An 18,091-nucleotide genomic window follows, 5' to 3' on the forward strand; every position below is an offset into this window, starting at 1 on the left:
ACTGGAACTAAGATCATGACTGTAGCCATGAAATTAAAAGATGTTTGCTCCTTGAAAGAAAAGATATGACAAACCTAGATAGCATATTAAAAAGCAGAGACATCACTTTGCCAACAAAAGTCTGTATAGTCAAAGCTATGGTTTTTCTGGAGAAGGCAATGGCACCCCACTCCAGTACTCTTGCCTGGAAAATCCCATGGATGGAGGAGCCTGGAAGGCTGCAGTCCATGGGGTCTCGGAGAGTCGGACACGGTTGAGCAACTTCACTTTCACTTTTCACTTTCACGCATTGGAGAAGGAAATGGCAACCCACTCCAGTGTTCTTGCCTGGAGAATCCCAGGGACGGGGGAGCCTGTTGGGCTGCTGTCTATGGGGTCGCACAGAGTCGGACATGACTGAAGTGACTTCACTTACGGTTTTTCCAGTAGTCATGTATGGATGTGAGAGTTGGACCATAAAGAAGGCTAAGAGCTGAAAAACCAATGCTTTCTGATAGTGGTGTTGGAGAAGACTCTTGAGAATTCCTTGGACAGCAAGGAGATCAAACCAGTCATTCCGTAAGGAAATCAATCCCGAATATTCATTGAAAGGACTGGTGCTGAAGCTGAAGCTCCATTACTTCGGCCACCTGATGTGAAATGCCGACTCATTAGAAAAGACTCTGATGCTGGGAAAGATTGAAAGCAGGAGGAAGAGGGGGCAACAGAGGATGAGATAGTTGGATGGCATCACTGATTCAATGGACATGAGTTTGAGCAAACTCCAGCAGATAGTGAAGGACAGGGAAGCCTGGCTTACTGTAGTCTGTGGGGTCGCAAAGAGTTGGACAGAACTGAGTGACTGAACAGCAACAACAAAAAAAATTGGAACACCTCAATCCTAGAATTTAATCTGTCTTTTTTCCTTTTAATTTATTTTTGGCTGCTGGAGTACAGGCTCTAGGACTGGGGCTTCAATACTTGCCACAGAGGGGCAGAGTCAGAAGTTGTGGCCGACACAGTTGCTCTGTGGCATGTGGGATCTTCCCAGACCAGATCTTTTTCTAAATGGAACAGGTGTTTCCTTCATTGGCAGACAGATGGCTTCTTTACCACTGAGCCACCAGGGAAGCCCAGGAGTTAATCCCTTAAACTTTGGGTTTTGTTTCTCTATCCTAGACCTCGAGAGTAAGCAGGGAAGAAAGGACGCGGCCCCTTTTCCACCCAGGTAACCGTGAGGATGAGCGGACGAGTTAGTTTTGCTGTTGATAAACCGGAGAAGGGCACCTCTCCAGGCCTCAAAGCTCAAGGGGCCCGTGGCTGAGCCAGAGGTGCAGGGCCTAGAAGCTCCTGATGGGAAGAATCAGAGATAAATTATATAAGTCGGAACGAGGGATTGCATCTCAGCTGGTAGAAACCCCGGCAAGGACCAGCGCAACTTGCTCAGGAGCCTCTCTGTCCCGGGCCGGAAAGTTGAGCGCCCGGAACCTTGACACGCGAGCTTCCCCCCAACCCGGAAGCTTTTGGGCACTGCGCGGCGGCTGGCCACAGCCGGTTGCCAGGGTGACGCCTGGAAAGATGGCTGCTACGTCTTCGTCGGATTCAGACGGCGGCAAAGGCGAGAGGTGAAGGCTGCGATCCTTGAGACCCCTTTTCCTACATATGTAAAGAAGGTGCCCCGGTCCCTGGGATCTGGGCTCCTGCGAGTCTCAGCAGCGCTGGCAGTCCTTTAAAGATCACATAGGGAAACTGAGACCCAGGGAGTGAATGGGTGTGTGTGGGTGACTCGTGTGCTGCGATGGGGGAGCCGGAACTTGGACCCAGACTCTATACCCCTAGTTCAGAGCTCCCTACATACCTCATTCCCAGAAACAAGTTCCCGCAAAATGTTCTTCCTTCCCTTGGAATTCATCATCTGCCCCGCCCTCGCCCCCGTCCCCCAACTCTGTCCCTCTTCTCCCAGCAGTGAGGCCAATTCGAAATGGCTGGACTCACTCAGCGATTCCATGGCGAACATCCACACCTTTTCCGCCTGCCTGGGTGAGTCTCTGGGACCAGGAACCCTGGTTCTGGGGAGACCGGGGTGTCAGATGGTCCTAGAGTTAAGCTTCTAGGATGCTGAGACCCTGGTTTATGGCCCTTTTTATGTTTTCCAGCGCTGGCCGATTTTCACGGGGACGGGGAGTACAAGGTAAGCCTGTCACCCCAGAAGTGAGGTTTCCTGATAGTTCCAAAGAAGCTCAACGTAATCTGGAATTCATGTGCACTTTGAAAAAGCACGTTTAGTGTTACACTTTATTTTTAACGTGGAAGTGGAGAGAACCTGTTGATTTCATATGACAGACTGCAGAAAGTACAGCTAAACAAAATGCTGCTGGAGATTATACTAAGACAAAGCCTTTTCATTTTGTTGACGTTAATTCTTGGCTGGAAGGGTGCATCCCATGGTTGGGGGTGGGGCGTTAGAATCTGGAGGGAATTTAGACAGGGAGGAGACTGAGAGTTTTATGTTTATCAAAAGGGTATGCATTTTAAGGTTAGCCATGAGCTGATCATCTTGAAGCTGGATGATGGCTATTTGGGGGTTTGTTATATGAGTCTCTAGTTTTGTATATGACTGAAATTTTTCATAATAAAAAGATTAAAATTAAGATAAAAATATAAAGATAAGTAAAGAAATAAAAAATTTTAAAGGCACAGATTTTTTTAAAGGTTGAGAAATTATTGATCTAAAAGAAAGGAAGTTAACATATATTGAGTAATCATTTCTGGACTAGACCCTCTTTGAGGCATTTTCACATACATAGATACTGTTTATCTCCATTTTGTTAGTGGGAAAATAGATTCCAAAAGGCTGAGTTTACCGAGTTTGTAAAAGGTGGCAGACCTGGGCCTGTCAAATTCCCCATCACATGTTCCATTACAGCTCAGCCCTCACCAAGGGCAGTGAACCTACAATGGATATGTTATGATGGCAGCTAGAAAGGAGTCATATCCTGCTTGGACAGTGCAGTAAGATTCGTGGCTTTGGCCCCCAAATCTCTGTCCATAGAGCATTCAACAATTAGCAAGCATACAGTGAACCCCTTGGTTAAGGGAATGGCAGTCCACTCCAGTATTCTTGCCTGGAGAATCCCATGGCCAGAGAAGCCTGACGGGGTACAGTCCATGGGGTTGCAAAGAGTCGGACACAACTGAGCTACTAACACACACAGTGAACCTCTCCTGTGTGTAAGTTGTTGTGCAGACACTAAACTGAGAAATGAATCAGTCCATAGTCAGAAGGAAATACGGATACTGTCCTTGATTCATCCACAGTGTCGACTGAACACCTGGTGTATCCTTGGTGCTGGGTTGACGGCAGTGACGGGTAGAGAAATCACAGACCGCATGTGCTTAGTTGCTCAGTTGTGTCCTACTCTTTGCAGCCCCACGGGCTGCAGCCTGCCAGGCTCCTCTGCCCTAAACTGGAGGCAGGAGGAGGCAGTGCTACATGAACTGTGCTGAAGGATGAATGAAGTGTGTCAAGAAGGCACGGAAGAGGGGAGGGCATCAGGCAGAGGGAACTGCACAGACAGAGGCAGAGACGCTTGCAAACTCACAGTGTATTTGTAGAGAGGAAATTGCTTTCGAACTGTGGTGTTGGAGAAGACTCTTGAGAGTCCCTTGGACTGCAAGGAGATCCAACCAGTCCACCCTAAGGAGATCAGTCCTGGGTGTTCATTAGAAGGACTGATGTTGAAGCTGAGACTCCAGTACTTTGGCCACCTCATGCGAAGAGCTGACTCATTGGAAAAGACTCTGATGCTGGGAAAGATTGAGGGCAGGAGGAGAAGGGGACGGCAGAGGATGAGATGGTTAGATGGCATCACCAACTCAATGGACAGGGGTTTGGGTGTACTCCAGGAGTTGGTGATGGACAGGGAGGCCTGGCGTGCTGCGGTTCATGGGGTCGCAAAGAGTCGGACACGACTGAGCGACTGAACTGAACTCAAATTGAACATTAGAAAGTTGAGGCCAATATAAAATAGTAGTTAAAACCACTGGCTTTGTTTTTTTTAACTTTTGGCTGTACCCTGCAGCATGTGGGACCCTAGTTCCCCAACCAGGAATCAAACCCATGCCCCCTGCATTGGAAGGCAGAGTCTTAAACACTGGACTTCCAGGGAAGTCCCAAGACCACTGGCTTTGGATTCAGACAGACCTAGGTTCAAGACCTAACTGTACCACCTACTAGCTGTGTGACTTTGACCTAACATCTCTAAGCCTTATAGTTTCCTCATTTGTGAATTGGGGCTAATAATTTTATCTACCTCACAGGTTGTTGCTCAGATTAAATAAAAGAGTACATGAAGTTACTGGTGTGGCTTCTGGCACACTGAGCATGCTCAGAATCCAGGCATTCTGTGGCAGCCTGCATTCTGGCTGGAGCATAGCATGGATGGGGAAGTGATAGAAAACCTGTTGGGATCCAGATCAGAGGGGCCTTGCAGGCTTCACTCAGGAGAATGGGCTTGCGTGGCAGCTGCAGTGGCTTGGCGGGTAGAAATACAAGAGCTCGTTTCTCCTTTGTGGGTTGCATGTCCCACTCTGTGCACTTGGTTCTGCTCCTTTGCCGTTGGAAAGCCAGGCCTCAGAGCCCACATGTGAGTTTCAGGCCCCCCAGTGACCTCAGTCATTGTCCCAGTGTGTAGAACAGTGTCTGGCATGGAGCAAGCCCTGAAGAAACACTTACTGAACAAATACTGAAAGTATCAGCTGCCCCCTGTTCCTCACTAGGCTCTGTGGTTCGCTGTCTCCTTTGACTTGCACTACAAGTGTCCTGCAGTGTGCACGGGTGCGTGTTAAGTTGCTATAGTTGTGTCCAACTCTGTGCGACCCCATGGACTAGCCTGTCAGGGTCCTCTGTCCATGGAATTCTCCAGGCATGAATACTGGAGTGGGTTGCCATGCCCTCCTCCAGGGGATCTTCCTGACCCAGCAGGGATTGAGCCTGAGTCTTTTTGGTCTCCTGCATTGGCGGGCAGGTTTTTTGTTATTTTTTTTTAACCACTAGCACGACTTGGGAAGCCCTGTCATGTGGTAGGTATTCCCATTTTGCAGGTGGGAAAACTGGCTCAGGAAGTCATTTTTCCCAAGGTCACACAGCTTGCAAAGCCTTTGCCCTCCTCCCACCCACCTGTGGTACACTCTGAGTATATATGGATGTGCACCAGCAAAAAGCTAAGCCCAAGAAGAGGGGCAGTAGGGGTGTCTTTAGCCCCTAAGCCTGGAATCAGCCAGCCTCTCTCTGCAGCTGGCCATGGGAGACCTTGGCCCAGATGGGCGGCAGCCCCGCCTGAAGGTGCTTAAAGGACACACACTGGTGAGCCAGAAACCGCTACCCGACCTGCCAGCCGCTGCTGTCACCTTCCTCATGGCGTCACACGAGCCCCGGACTCCAGCACTGGCAATCGCATCAGGCCCTTGTGTGTATGTGTATAAGAATCTCAAGCCCTACTTCAAGTTCAGCCTGCCCTCGCTGCCTACAAACCCCCTGGAACAAGACCTTTGGAATCAGGCCAAAGAGGTAAGTGGCACGGGGGATGAGAGCAAGAAGGCAGAGGTGGCTGCTGCAGGTGGGCCTCATTCCCTGCCTGGCTCTGGAGCTCACAGGCTCTACCTTCTTCCCATGGTGGCACAGGACCAGATTGACCCCTTGACCCTGAAGGAGATGCTGGAGGGCATCAGGTGAGAGCCCACTGTCCCCTTCATGTGCCTCCCTCACCCCCCAGTTCCTACTCCTTCATCCCAGAGCCCACTGTCTGACACCCCTCTCCCCCAACACTGGGCCTTTTTCTCAACTCAACCTGCTGGGATGGTCCCTCTCCTTACAGGGAGAAGGCAGAGGTGCCTTTGTCTGTACAGTCACTCAGGTAAGGGCCCTCTGGACGGCCAGGGCTCCAGAAGCTCCCTGGGAGGGCAGGGGGAGAGGCTGTGGAGTGGCCTTGGAGGGCAGGCAGGCCCCGGGCGCACAGATGCCCCTACTCTGTGTGTCCAGGTTTCTGCCACTGGAGCTGAGTGAAATGGAGGCGTTTGTGAACCAGCACAAATCCAAGTCCATCAGGCGGCAGGTACTGCCCCCTCTCATTTCCCTGTAAAAAATACAGTTTTTTAAACAGACCATATAAAGCCAAACCTGACGAGTTTTACTTTGCAGTTTTCCTTCCAGCCTGTGCTGCCTATGTAGTCTGCAGGGCTTCTCCATTTCAGTTAGCAGTGACAGCTTTGAGTTGATAGATACAGTTATGTAACTTACATAACTTTTATCATCTTGGTAGTAAAGGTAAAATATTTTCATTAGGGAAAATTTTGAAAATAGAAATACAAAGGAGAAATACAAGTGACTATACTCTTACTACTCAGAGTACTCTTATCATTTTGATACATTTCGTTCATAAATAGGCTTTTATATCCTGCTTCCCTTGAGCACATAACATTGTATCTTGAGCATTAGTCTTGAAGAACTCCATTTTTAGTGGCCCCTTGATCATTTCATTGATGATTCATTATTCATTCATAATTTAACTATTCGGTACAGATCATTGGTCAAGAAGTGTCTCCTTTTTATTCACTTCATATTTTTCTTAGTTAGGATTTTAATGACTTTATTGATAGACCTACTCATTGATGAGCTCCAGTGGTTCCTGACCTTGGGGGCTGAGCCTTGTCCAGGGATGGGCTTTCAGAGCTGTCCCTGCATTTCAGAGCCACATAGGAACCACCCACTTGCTATAGAGGACATTTGAGCTGAACACGTTGACCAACGCATGCCTCCATGTTTGGCTAGCTGTAGATCATTCCCTGAGAAACGTTGTTCTCTCCTGCTGATCAGCAGCTCAGATCCACAATTGTCACTATCTCTGAGTACTTTTAAAATGAGGAAGTGAGTTAAGTATTGCTTAAAAGATGCAGTGTGGGGGATGCCATCTTCCCAGGTATGCATCGTGGCTACCTGGTTGGGAGCCACTAGCATCCACATTTCTGTAACTTTTCTCCTTCCACTAGGCTTTGAGGATTCTTCTTTTTTTTATCTTAAAGGTAGTCATTCAGTGAACAGCTTTATCCAGAGAAACATCTTAGTCCTGCTAAATTATTTCCATGGGAGAAATTCCTAAAAAGGGAATCATCTCCTCTCTTGTTTTCTCTCCAATCACAATTAGAAGAACATATGCCCACTGTAGAAACTGCAGAAAAGCTCAATGAAGAAATTAAACCCTGCCTGTGATGTCATTGTCCAGAGATAACCAGTGTTTGTATTTAAAGGTTTAGCTTTCCACGGTTCTTTTTATTCATATATATGTTTTTTAAACTGTGATAATACTAATGTAACTTTTAATCTGTATTTTCTCTTAATACATTAGAAACATTCTCTCTGTCATTGAATCTTCTTTTAAAATCTGATTTTGGTAAATGACTGTGTGGTTTTTGATCATACAGTTTATAATTGACTTAGAGAATCCTGTTTTGTTAGGAAATTAGGTTTGCTGCAATCAACACTTTTGTAGATAAATCTTCGGTCACAACTCTAAGACTCTTCTTCCTCCTTTGCCCTCTTTCTTTCTGGGGCGTCCTGGGAGGAGCTGGGGTGGGAGATGGTGTGAGGGGATCTCCTGGGTGACCCTGGAGTCCTTCTGCAGACAGTCATCACCACCATGACCACCTTAAAGAAGAACCTGGCTGACGAGGACGCTGTGTCCTGCCTGGTGCTGGGCACTGAGAACAAGGAGCTCCTGGTGCTAGACCCGGAGGCCTTCACCATCCTGGCCAAGGTCAGTGTGGGGGTTCTGGCCCTGTGCACACCCAAGGCCCAGGCTCCATGCCCTCCCCTCCCCCAAATCTCTTGCCCCAGTTAGTTAGTTCTTGGTGATACCTGTTCATTGTAGACAGTTGTAAAATGTAGACGGGCATAAAGAAGACAGACAACCCCAAATCCTACAACTCACGCATGTCTTCTGTGAAAGTTTTGGCACAAGTCCTTGTAGACATTTTCATATTTAGACACAGGTATATAACTTTCAATATTTTTTTCTTTTTTTTACAAAAACAGCCCATGCTGTAGGATCCTGAAACCTGCTATTTTCAAGCAGCAGTAGCTCATCAGTATCTTTCCATGTCCATATTAAACCACGTCAGCCTTTGCAGAGGCCGCTTAACATCGATTATATAAATATTCTGCAATTTCTTTACCCTGTTGCCAATTGTATGTTTAAGTTACTTTCAGTTTCTTGCTATCATTAACCGCCACCACAGCAGGCTTCCTTGCCAAACATCTTTGTGTGCTTATCTAAATACCTCCTTACATGCATTCCTAAAGTAGACTTAAAAGTTTTGCTACCTGTTCCCCTCCAGAGAAACTGTTTGTTTTAAACTGTGCCCAGGAGGGTGTGAGTGAGGAGAGGGGCACTTAGAGGAGTGGTGTCAGGTCAGGGAGGGGGGCCGGGGCTCCAGAGAAACCGGGGTGTTTGAGTCTCTCTGCAGATGAGCCTCCCCAGCGTTCCTGTCTTCCTGGAGGCTTCTGGCCAGTTTGATGTGGAGTTCCGTCTTGCCGCTGCCTGCCGCAACGGGAGCATCTATATACTGAGAAGGTAGCCACATCCGAGCTCTCTAGGGTCAGAAGGAACATCTCAGAAACCTAGTGGTTTCAAGGGCTGGCAAGATGAGCAGGGCTTTGGAGCAAGAATGTGGGATTGGAAAGAGCCCAGAACTTCATAGGAGGCAGAGCCCTTGAGCGTAAGGGATGTCTGGAGGCTTGTCCCGTGGGGCCTGGCAAAGTGAGAGACTAGGCTGGGTGGCTGTGACACTAGCAGTGCAGTCAGATATTAGATAAAAATGGTCTTTCCTATTTGTTCTATTGCTTTTATAGTTACGGGAAATTTCCTTATGCATTAGTTTGATGTTTCTTAACAGTCATTCTTTTAATTCAAGAAATGTTTTTGAGTACCTGCTATGAATTAAGCATTGCATGAGGTATTGGGGATATATTGATGAACAAAATACGTAGTCCCTACCCTTGTGGGAAGACATATTAAGACCAAGATTATATTACAAACTGGGTACGTGCTATGGAGGAAAAGTACTGGCTCAGTGAGGGATAAAAGGGGGTCAGGGTGATCAGCAAATGCCTGTCTGAAGAGATTACTTGAAGGTTAAGAAGGATCCAGTTCAAAAAAGTGGAGCAAGAGTTACAGGCAGAGAGCACGTAAGCGAATTTGGTGGGAAAGGCATTGGCATGTGCCACTTGAGCTTGGTGGCAAGAGATGACATAGCGATCAGGTCGACTCACGCAGGACCTAGTAGGACATGGTGAAGATTCTGGGTTTCGTCTGCAGGGGAATGGAAAACCACTATGGGGTTTGACTCAGAAGATGCGATGAATGACGTGATCCACGTCCATTTCGGAGGGTAGATTGGGATTAGGCCCAGAGACCAATGGAAACCTCTTCAGATGAGTCTTCAGATGGGCGATGTCTCTGGCTTAGACTTAAGAAAGGTGGGCCAGAGTCTTTCTGGATAAGAGAAATAAGATTCAGATGCCAGGAAACTGAAAACTCTGCATCCACACAGAGCAAACTCCTCTTGCTTTTCTGATAAATTACTAAACTATTATATTAAATGGAATCTCAGTCCATTACTTCGTCTCACCTGAGGTACACTCACTGTAAACTGGTTAATGCCAAGTTATCACACAGATCACCATCGTGAAGTTGGGAGGAAGACCAGGAGGGAAAATACACATTCTGTTATCCAAGGTCATGCAGCTACTAAGTCCTAGAGGTGGAAATCGTTCCTGGGTCCTCTGCTTGTGGGCCAAGGCTGCTCCCAGGATCATCTGTGGGGCCTGGAAAGAGGAGGGTCAGCCAGGGCAGGAGAGAAGGTTTGTGGGCTGGGAGTGAGTGAGTGAGTGAGCGTTAGTCACTCAGTTACTCTGCGATCCCATGGACTGTAGCTTTCCAGGCTCCTCTGTCCATGGGGATTCTCCAGGCAAGAGTACTGGAGTGGGTTGCAATGCCCTCCTCCTGGGGATCTTCCCAACCCAGGGATAGAACCTGAGTCTCCTGCATTGCAAGCAGGTTTTTTACCATATGAGCCACCAGGGAAGCCCTGGGGCTGGGAGTGTGTCTTCATTCCACAGAGACTCCAAGCGTCCCAAGTACTGCATCGAGCTGGGCGCCCAGCCTGTGGGGCTTGTCGGTGTACACAAAGTCCTGGTGGTGGGCAGCAACCAAGACAGCCTGCACGGCTTCACCTACAAGGTGTGATCGCACGGCAAGCACCCCCAAAGCCTTCCACCTGCGTCTCCTCAGTCCCCCTCAGCAGGCGAGCCCTTCTGGCATTCCCTTCCCAGCAACTCCAACCACCCCTTCTTTCCCCTTCTCAGCACTGAGCCCCCAGCAGACACTTAGCTGTTCCCTCCCAGGGTAAGAGGCTGTGGACAGTGCAGATGCCTGCAGCCATCCTGGCCATGAACCTCCTGGAGCAGCGCTCCCGGGGCCTGCAGGCCGTCATGGCTGCGCTGGCCAACGAAGAGGTCCGCATTTACCATGACAAGGTCCTACTCAACGTCATCCGCACGCCGGTGAGCTGCTGACTCCTCCCTGCCCCGCTCCCACCTTTGGGGCTCACTCACTGCCTCTCTGATCCCACTCCCCTGCCACCCTTAACTTTTGATGTATTTTGAAAACGTTTATGCACAACTCACTATATTGAAAGGATAAAACAATGACCGAATCCTTATTGTCGAGGGACTTGTAGTCTAAGGTGCGAGCCAGCCAGAAACACAGCTGATTCAAATACAAGACAGACTAAAGCAGACCAAAGCCCAGAAAAAGCACAGAGACAGACTATAGTGACTGGGGACGGGGGATGGCGGGGTGGGGTGGTGAGAGATACATAGGGATGGAACTCAGGAGCCATTTCACAGAGCAAGTGACAATTCAGCTGGTCCTCGAAGCAGTTTGCTTTGAGAAATGGAGTGGATAAATGAAGGTGCAATATTCCAGACTGGAGATAACATGAACAGCGGCTGAGAGGCATGAGTGTTCTTGATAAAGGAATCCAGGTAGTTTGATGAATTTGGACCAGAGTTTTTCAAACAGAGTTTTGAGTCATCAGATCGATTTAATGAACCAGTATCAGAACCAGAAAAAAGTTCAGAGTGTATCACATGTGAAACTTTTGTGTATACGTATGTGTAAAGTATCATATGTCGCAATATAAAATTTGAAAGCAGCTGGTTTGGACCACAGGCTCTCGGGAGGGCAGGCGGTGTGGTGTACAGGTTGGGGAAAGGACAAAGAGAAAAGGCAGGTTGGAGTCAAATATGGAAGGCCTTGAATGTAAACGAGGAGGGCAAAAACCATTGGAGGTTTTTCAGCCAAGAATAGACATGGTCATATTTGTATTTTGAAAGGCAACGGAAGCAGCTGTTTGAAGGACAGACTGGGGAGAAAGATGGCTGGGAGATGTGTTAGAAAGCTGAACTCAGAGGCCAGTGATGTTCAGTCTGGAACTATGGCCATGACTGAGCAGGGGGCGGGGTGGGGGATTAGAAATACAGGAAATATTTCAGAGGCAGCATAGCCCCCGGCCTCACCTCACATTTCACCTCGTACATCATATGTGGGGTCTCCCACCTTTGTCCCCCCTCCTCCCAGTCCTGTTCTCTTCACTGAGATCTTTTCCCAGCTGAACTCTGGTGTTTCCACCATAGGAGGCAGTGACCAGCCTTTGCTTTGGCCGCTATGGGCGGGAGGATAACACCCTTATCATGACTACACTAGGTAAGGGGGTCAGGCCTGGTGAGGGTTTTAGAGGTGGGAGTCTGCGGGACAGGCCAGACCCTGGGAAGGAAGAGGTGCACGTGAACACGGGCGGGCCTGGGTTTGGGAAGCAAGGCCTGCCTACAGACACCATCCCGTCTGGGGCTGGGCCTTCACTGGGGACAGCTCATTAGCAGTTTGATATCACTACCTGGGGCCAGGCCCTGGCTGTGTCTCCAGTTCACCCCAGTATCTGCCACAATGCCAGGAACATCAAAATAGTCAGTAAATAACTGCTAGGAACTCTCCTGGCGGTCCAGTGGTTAGAACTCCATGCTTCCACTGCGGGCGACCCAGGTTTGATCCCTGGTCAGGGAACTAAGATCCCGCAAGCCAAGTGGCTTTCCCAAGCAACTAAATAACTGCTAAATGAATGAATGCATTACTGGCAGGACACACTTCATTCCTTTCAGAGACCCACAGTCTCAACGAGAAGACAGAAGAAGATCAACACGAGGCAGACTGGGGAGAAAGAACGGGACTGTCGGGTGGGCCTGGGGAGGACACATATGCCGTCTGCCCTCTTGCCTAGGTGGTGGCCTGATCATCAAGATCCTCAAGCGCACAGCGGTGTTTGCCGAGGGGGGCGGTGAGGCCGGCCCCCCACCAAGCCAGGCCATAAAACTCAACGTGCCCCGGAAGACCCGGCTGTACGTGGACCAGACACTGCGAGAGCGGGAAGCCGGCACCGGTGAGGCTCAGGCCGAGTCCCTCCCCTCCTCCTCCTCAATTGGTCCAAAGTGGCAGCAACTGGCTGAATGCCACCCGGGTGCCCTGAGCAGCAGGAGGAGACCTGGGCGAACCAGGCAGGTCTCATGCCTATAGAGTCCCAGAGACAGCCTAGGAGGTACACCCTGCCAACAAAGAACTAGAGCTCAAGGTAGAGGGTGCTGCGGCTGCCCTTCGAGTTCAGAGGAGGAGCAGCCGCTTCTAGGTGCAGAAATTCTCGTAAGAGCAGTAGAATTTGATCAAGGTTCTTCCTTTTCCTGTTTGATCTTTCATGCTCCTTTGTTCGTTCAGTACCTATGATTATGCCAGGCCTTGTGCCAGGTGCCTTGGATTAGGCCAGTCCCTACCTAAAGAGCTCAGTAGACCTTGCTAACTTCACATTGCATGACAGGTGCGGAAGTCTCTGCGGAGTGCTTTTGAGGCGCACGAGAGAATGTGTTTGCCTGGGAGCCTAGCAAAGGCTTTAGAGAGAGATGACATTGGATTTGACTCTAAAAGATGATTACAAGTCCACGAGCCAGACAGGGACAGGGAAGGGCGATTTTGGCAGAGGCCTGGGTAAAGGCACAGGGCCCTGCCTGGGTTCAACCAGGAGCCAACAAAGGAGGCCAAGACTGCGCGGGCGGCCGGGTGGTGGGAGAAGCCGGGCAGAGGGGCAGGGAGCGGTCCGCAGCATCCAGAGGCTGGCTGTGGGACCTCGGCCTCCTGTTGCACGCTCCCAGCCTCTGCTCACCGTGCCTTCCTCTCACCCTCTCCCCACGGCACCCCGAGCGGGAGCCTCCTCCCCGCGCTGCCCCCCTCCCGCCTCACCGTCAGCCCCTCGTGTCCCTCCCCTCAGCCATGCACCGGACCTTCCAGGCGGACCTCTACCTGCTGCGCCTCCGGGCGGCCCGTGCCTACGTGCAGGCCCTTGAGTCCAGCCTGAGCCCCGTGTCTCTGACGGCCCGGGAGCCGCTCAAGCTGCACGCTGTGGTGAGCTCTCGGGTTGGGGGTGGTGGGCCACCTCAGGGCCAGAGGGGCAGAAGTCAGGGGTGGGCGGGAACCCCTCAGGCCAGAGCCGGTTCCAAGGCAACTAGGCCCCATGCCCCTTGTCACCTGCCCACAGACTCAGGGACCAAGACCTCCTCCGTGGGCGCTCTCGCCTTCTCTCACCTGTGCCGCCTCTTCCGCTCAGGTGGCTGCAGAGCAGGCACACTCTCCAGCCCCCTCATTCCACGTGGGACCTCAGACGAGCCCCCAGACATGGGACCTGGCCCCCAGGTCGTCACACTGGGACGTTTCTTCCCAGGAGCCTGGAGGGACTCTTCAGGAGTCTGTTCACTTCAGTAACTGCCGGCAGCCCGAGGAGGTCGGACTGCCTGGTGCAGGGATGGGGCGCCCGGGACTTCCACAGGCACGAGGAGGGCGAGGAGCCCTAGACACGCTGACCTCAAGGTCCTCAGGCCTCCAGCCAGCTCTCAGTGGCTCCCTGAGGTGTGCGGTCTGATCCAGTTGGGGTTCTAGTCTCTCTTTGTCTGAAGACAGTGGAGAGCTCCAGAGAGGAAGAGGCTACAGAGCACAGGGGGGAAGAGGGAGAAAGTGAAATCACCGCAGCCCCCAGAGGACGTGCGGTCGAGGCGGGCAGGGCCGCAGGGCGGCACAGGCAGGGGCCAGGCCTGTTTGCCCAGGCCAGCTCTGCCTCCCGCTCGCCTTCTCCTCCTGAGGCTGCCACTCAACTCTGTACCCACGGAGCCAAGCTTCTGAGCTCTGGGCCTTCTGATGGACAATGCTTTAGAGCACTTGGAGGAGGGTGACTTGATGCGGATGAGGAAGCAGGCAGGCAGGGCCGGGGTCGACCTTCTCAGCACCCAAGCCCACGAGGTCCTAAGGGCTTTCTCCCCTCCCCACCCTCTCCACAGGTCCAGGGCCTGGGCCCCACCTTCAAGCTCACCCTTCACCTGCAGAACACATCAACAGCCCGCCCCATCCTGGGGCTAGTGGTCTGCTTCCTGTACAACGAGGTGCTCTATGCTCTGCCCCGGGCCTTCTTCAAGGTACTGGTGTGACAAAGGGTGGGGTGGGGCCTGATCAGATGCCCACAGGTCAGAGGTGAGGGGGCTGGCAAGTGGCTGCAGCTACAGGGCAGGCTAGGGCGCAGCAGGGGCCCTGAGGAGAGCCCCCAAGTTTGCCTGCCCCAGCTGCTTTTCTCCCCGCCTGCGTGGGTCTGAGGGTGGCACTTGGAAGGTGCCGGGACAACAGTAAGAGTCTGGGCCCCACCTGTGCCTCCCTCAGAAGCCTGTTGGTGCTGGGGGTCCCAGAGCCGCCCTGCTGCCCAGCCCTCCCACAACAAGAATGGGGACCCAAAAGAGAACCTTCCAGAGTGAAGCACCTGGTGTTCCCCAGGTCCACATTTGAGCCTTAGTTGAAAGGACCAAAAACCGAGAAGGACTTTGGTATGTGGAAGAAATAGCCCTAGACTTGGTTGGAGGTCAAGAGGTTTAGGGACTTGCCTGGCAGCCCAGTGATTGAGACTCCACACTTCCCCTGCAGGGTTTGATCCCTGGCCAGGGAACTAAAACCCAGCATGCTGTGCCTCACAGCTAAAAAGAAAAAAAGTTTACCTTTAATTATGGACACGCATGCAGCCTTGGGGCGTTCACTCCCCCGCTGAGCCGTGTGCCCCTCGAACGGGCCTGTCACCCCTGCCCGCTCTGCCAGGCAGTGACGTTCAGCTGGGACAGCAGGGTGACAGAGCTTTGAAATCTACCCAACACTGGCTGGGTGTGAGGGCTGACTTCCTCACCTCTTTGTCCCCAAACTTAGGTCCCATTGCTGGTGCCAGGGCTCAACTACCCCCTGGAGACCTTTGTGAAGAGTCTTAGTGACAAGGGCATCTCAGACATCATCAAGGTAGGTTGCCAGTTGGTACTAGTGCAGGGGAGAGTGTGAGTGAGTGTGGACAAGGCCCCAGGTGGCTGCCAAGAAGGGCTGGGTATCTGCACAGCAGAGGCTCCCCTCTCCTTGGACTGAGCCCTGCACTGGGGCTGGTACAGACCAGGCTGTGCTGGCCTCAGGGAGTAGGGGGGGAGGCAGAATGCCCCCTACTGCCATGGCCACCTTCTCCGTAGGTGCTGGTGCTTCGAGAAGGCCAGAGCACACCCCTGCTGAGTGCCCACATCAACATGCCCATGAGTGAGGGGCTGGCAGCTGACTGACCCCACGCTGGGGTTAAAGCCCCAGTGGAACCAGAACCAGGAGGATCCAGCCGCCTCCACTGCGCTGGGCAGAGTCCATAGTCCCAGGTTCGCTCCTGTGTGGCACCACGCCGGGCCGCCACCTCCCTCTCCTCTCCTAGCGCCCCTCCCTCACTACCCCGACCACCGGGTGACCTGCAGCACAGGTCAGTGAGCTCCTTCCTCTTCAGGAAAACCCAGGCGCTGGCCCTGTGGGCTCCTGCCACTCTGGTCTTGTCCCCACTTTCCTCCAGAAAGAACCCCCAGGTCCCAAGGAAGAGTTCTGCAGCAGTTACGCTGAGATGAGGGCATAGGCCCCACCTTCTCCTCTGCCACTCTCCTTGAGCACGTCTCTTTGCTGTTGCTGCAGAGTTGGCAGGGGCCTGGCCCCAGACAGTCAGAGGCTTTTCTCGGTGAGACTGAGCCCCCTGTTGCTCCCTGGGGTGCCAGAGGCTTGGCTGTTGCCAGCTCAGCTTGCAGGCAAAGCACATGCTCTGATCTCCCTCTCTTTCTATTCAGGGGCCCCGGGAATAGCTGCCTTCCCACATGGGGCCTTTCTGAAGTGTTGGGCTCAGCCAAGGTCTCAGGCCTGTGATGCTCCATGAAGATTGCCAAGGAAGAGGCTGGCGCAGGAGGCAGAGAGTGCCTGGGCAGGGAGCTAGCGGCCCGAGGAGAGGAAGGCTCAGCTTGACACAGCAGAGATGGGGTCAGGGCACACAGGAGGGGCATCTCTGGGGTCCTGGGGAGGGGGCTTGGGAGGCAGAAGCCTAGAACTGCCAAACAAAATGCTCCTCTATGCCCTGGAGCCCAGATCAGTCAGGTGAGTGGCAAGTTCACTGGGCAGTGGCCATTATGTGTGACATTTGCTGGAAAAGCATAGCCCTTAGGTGTTGAATCAGGCATCGAATGAAGGTGCATGTTAAGATCTTAGGGGTCAGAGACGCACAGTCTGGGCCCTTGGTGCCTCCTGGAGTCCCCTAGCTAGTCTGCCTGGCTGACCTGCCAGCTGTCTTTCGGGTCAGTGCTACCCACGGCTGCCCTGAGCCATTTGTAAGCCAGGAGTCCTGTTCGCTGAGGAAGGGCCTATGCCTTCTGACCAGGTACAGCCTAGCACGTGGCAGACAGCTCAGGCTTGTGGGAAGTAACTAAGTTTCTGGTGTTTCCATTTCCCCAAGTGTAAAAGGAGGCGGTTTGACTAGATTCTGCTCTAATATCTAGCGTTTGGCAGCCCCTGTAAAGAAACCAGGAGTCAGCTCCAGAAAGGGGATACTTGGCAGGAATAAGCACAGAACTTTTGCTCTTGAGACCAAGGGCCCCACGTTGATGGATTCTGCTGGACAACAGCCTCTGTGCTGGAAATGGTGAGGGACAGCCCATAGCCACGCTCTCCGCAGGGAATGCATTTGGGGTGAGGTTAAGAGAATTAAGGGGTCTGGACCAAAGCAAGAGCCCATCCCCCTCCTGTCTGCACGGTCCAGCCACTCGCAAACATAGACCAGTTAGGTCGGGGTGGCCTGGGGTTCCTCAATCAAGCTGACTGAGGCTCGGGGGAATGAGGAGCAAGTTCAGTATGGAAATGGAAAGACAGGTAGAGGGATCGTCACTGTCAGTCAGATTTCAACCAAACCTGAAGGGTTTTCCAAGAGAGCTCATCAGAGATGGAAGGCCCTGCCCCAGAAGGTATCAAGCCCCTTGTCACTGGAGCTGTGTCACTGTGGTGAGGCCAGATGACCTCACAGTCCCTTTCACCCCCGTGAAGTGATGAACTGTGTGAACTCGGAACGAAGAAGTCTCAACCGGGGTCTCATAGTTATCCATGATGATGCAAGTGGAGAAACGATCCCGAGGCCCAACCGCTAATATGAATTTACATGATGTGATACTGTGTCGTTGTTCAGTCACTCAGTCGTGTCCGCCTCTGCAGCCCCATGGACTGCAACACGTCAGGCTTCCCTGTCCTTCACCATCTCCCAGAGCTTGCTCAAACTCAGGTCCATTGAGTCGGTGATGCCATCCAACCATCTCGTCCTCTGTCATCCCCTTCTCCTCCTGCCTTCAGTCTTTCCTGGCATCAGGGTCTTTTCCAATGAGTCAGTTCTTCACACCAGGTGGTCAAGGTATTGGAGCTTCAGCTTCAGCATCAGTCCTTCCAGTGAATAGTCACGACCGATATCCTTTAGGATTGACTGGTTTGATCTCTTTGCTGTCCAAGGGACTCTCAAGAGTCTTCTCCAGCACCACAGTTCAAAAGCATCAATTCTTTGCCGCTCAGCCTTCTTTATGGTCCAGCTCTCACATCCATACATGACT

At 51.9% G+C, this 18,091-nt stretch overlaps 1 protein-coding gene across 3 annotated transcripts; it reads left to right on the plus strand.

Moving 5' to 3' along the window:
- The first annotated feature begins 148 nt into the window (after window positions 1–148).
- BBS1 (Bardet-Biedl syndrome 1) lies at window positions 149–17,661 on the plus strand. Of its 3 annotated transcripts, XR_009734609.1 has the most exons (18): window positions 149–1,604; window positions 1,943–2,019; window positions 2,136–2,170; window positions 5,276–5,548; window positions 5,663–5,709; window positions 5,856–5,894; window positions 6,020–6,092; window positions 7,659–7,790; window positions 8,500–8,606; window positions 10,154–10,274; window positions 10,439–10,597; window positions 11,732–11,801; window positions 12,373–12,531; window positions 13,408–13,541; window positions 14,468–14,602; window positions 15,372–15,458; window positions 15,677–15,850; window positions 17,541–17,661. XR_009734609.1 is itself a non-coding variant. In XM_061407062.1 (17 exons), exons 1-17 carry the CDS (start codon window positions 1,333–1,335, stop codon window positions 15,761–15,763), a joined length of 2,007 nt encoding a protein of 668 aa, XP_061263046.1. In that variant the 5' UTR covers window positions 149–1,332; the 3' UTR covers window positions 15,764–17,661. The 3 variants fall into 3 exon arrangements, 2 of the variants coding, with proteins under 2 accessions (XP_061263046.1, XP_061263047.1); XM_061407062.1 differs by having other exon boundaries at window positions 15,677–17,661; XM_061407063.1 differs by having other exon boundaries at window positions 150–1,604; window positions 1,946–2,019; window positions 15,677–17,661.
- The last annotated feature ends 430 nt before the right edge of the window (window positions 17,662–18,091 follow it).

Source organism: Bos javanicus, chromosome 29, assembly GCF_032452875.1.
Source record: "Bos javanicus breed banteng chromosome 29, ARS-OSU_banteng_1.0, whole genome shotgun sequence".
Taxonomy (NCBI): domain Eukaryota; kingdom Metazoa; phylum Chordata; class Mammalia; order Artiodactyla; family Bovidae; genus Bos; species Bos javanicus.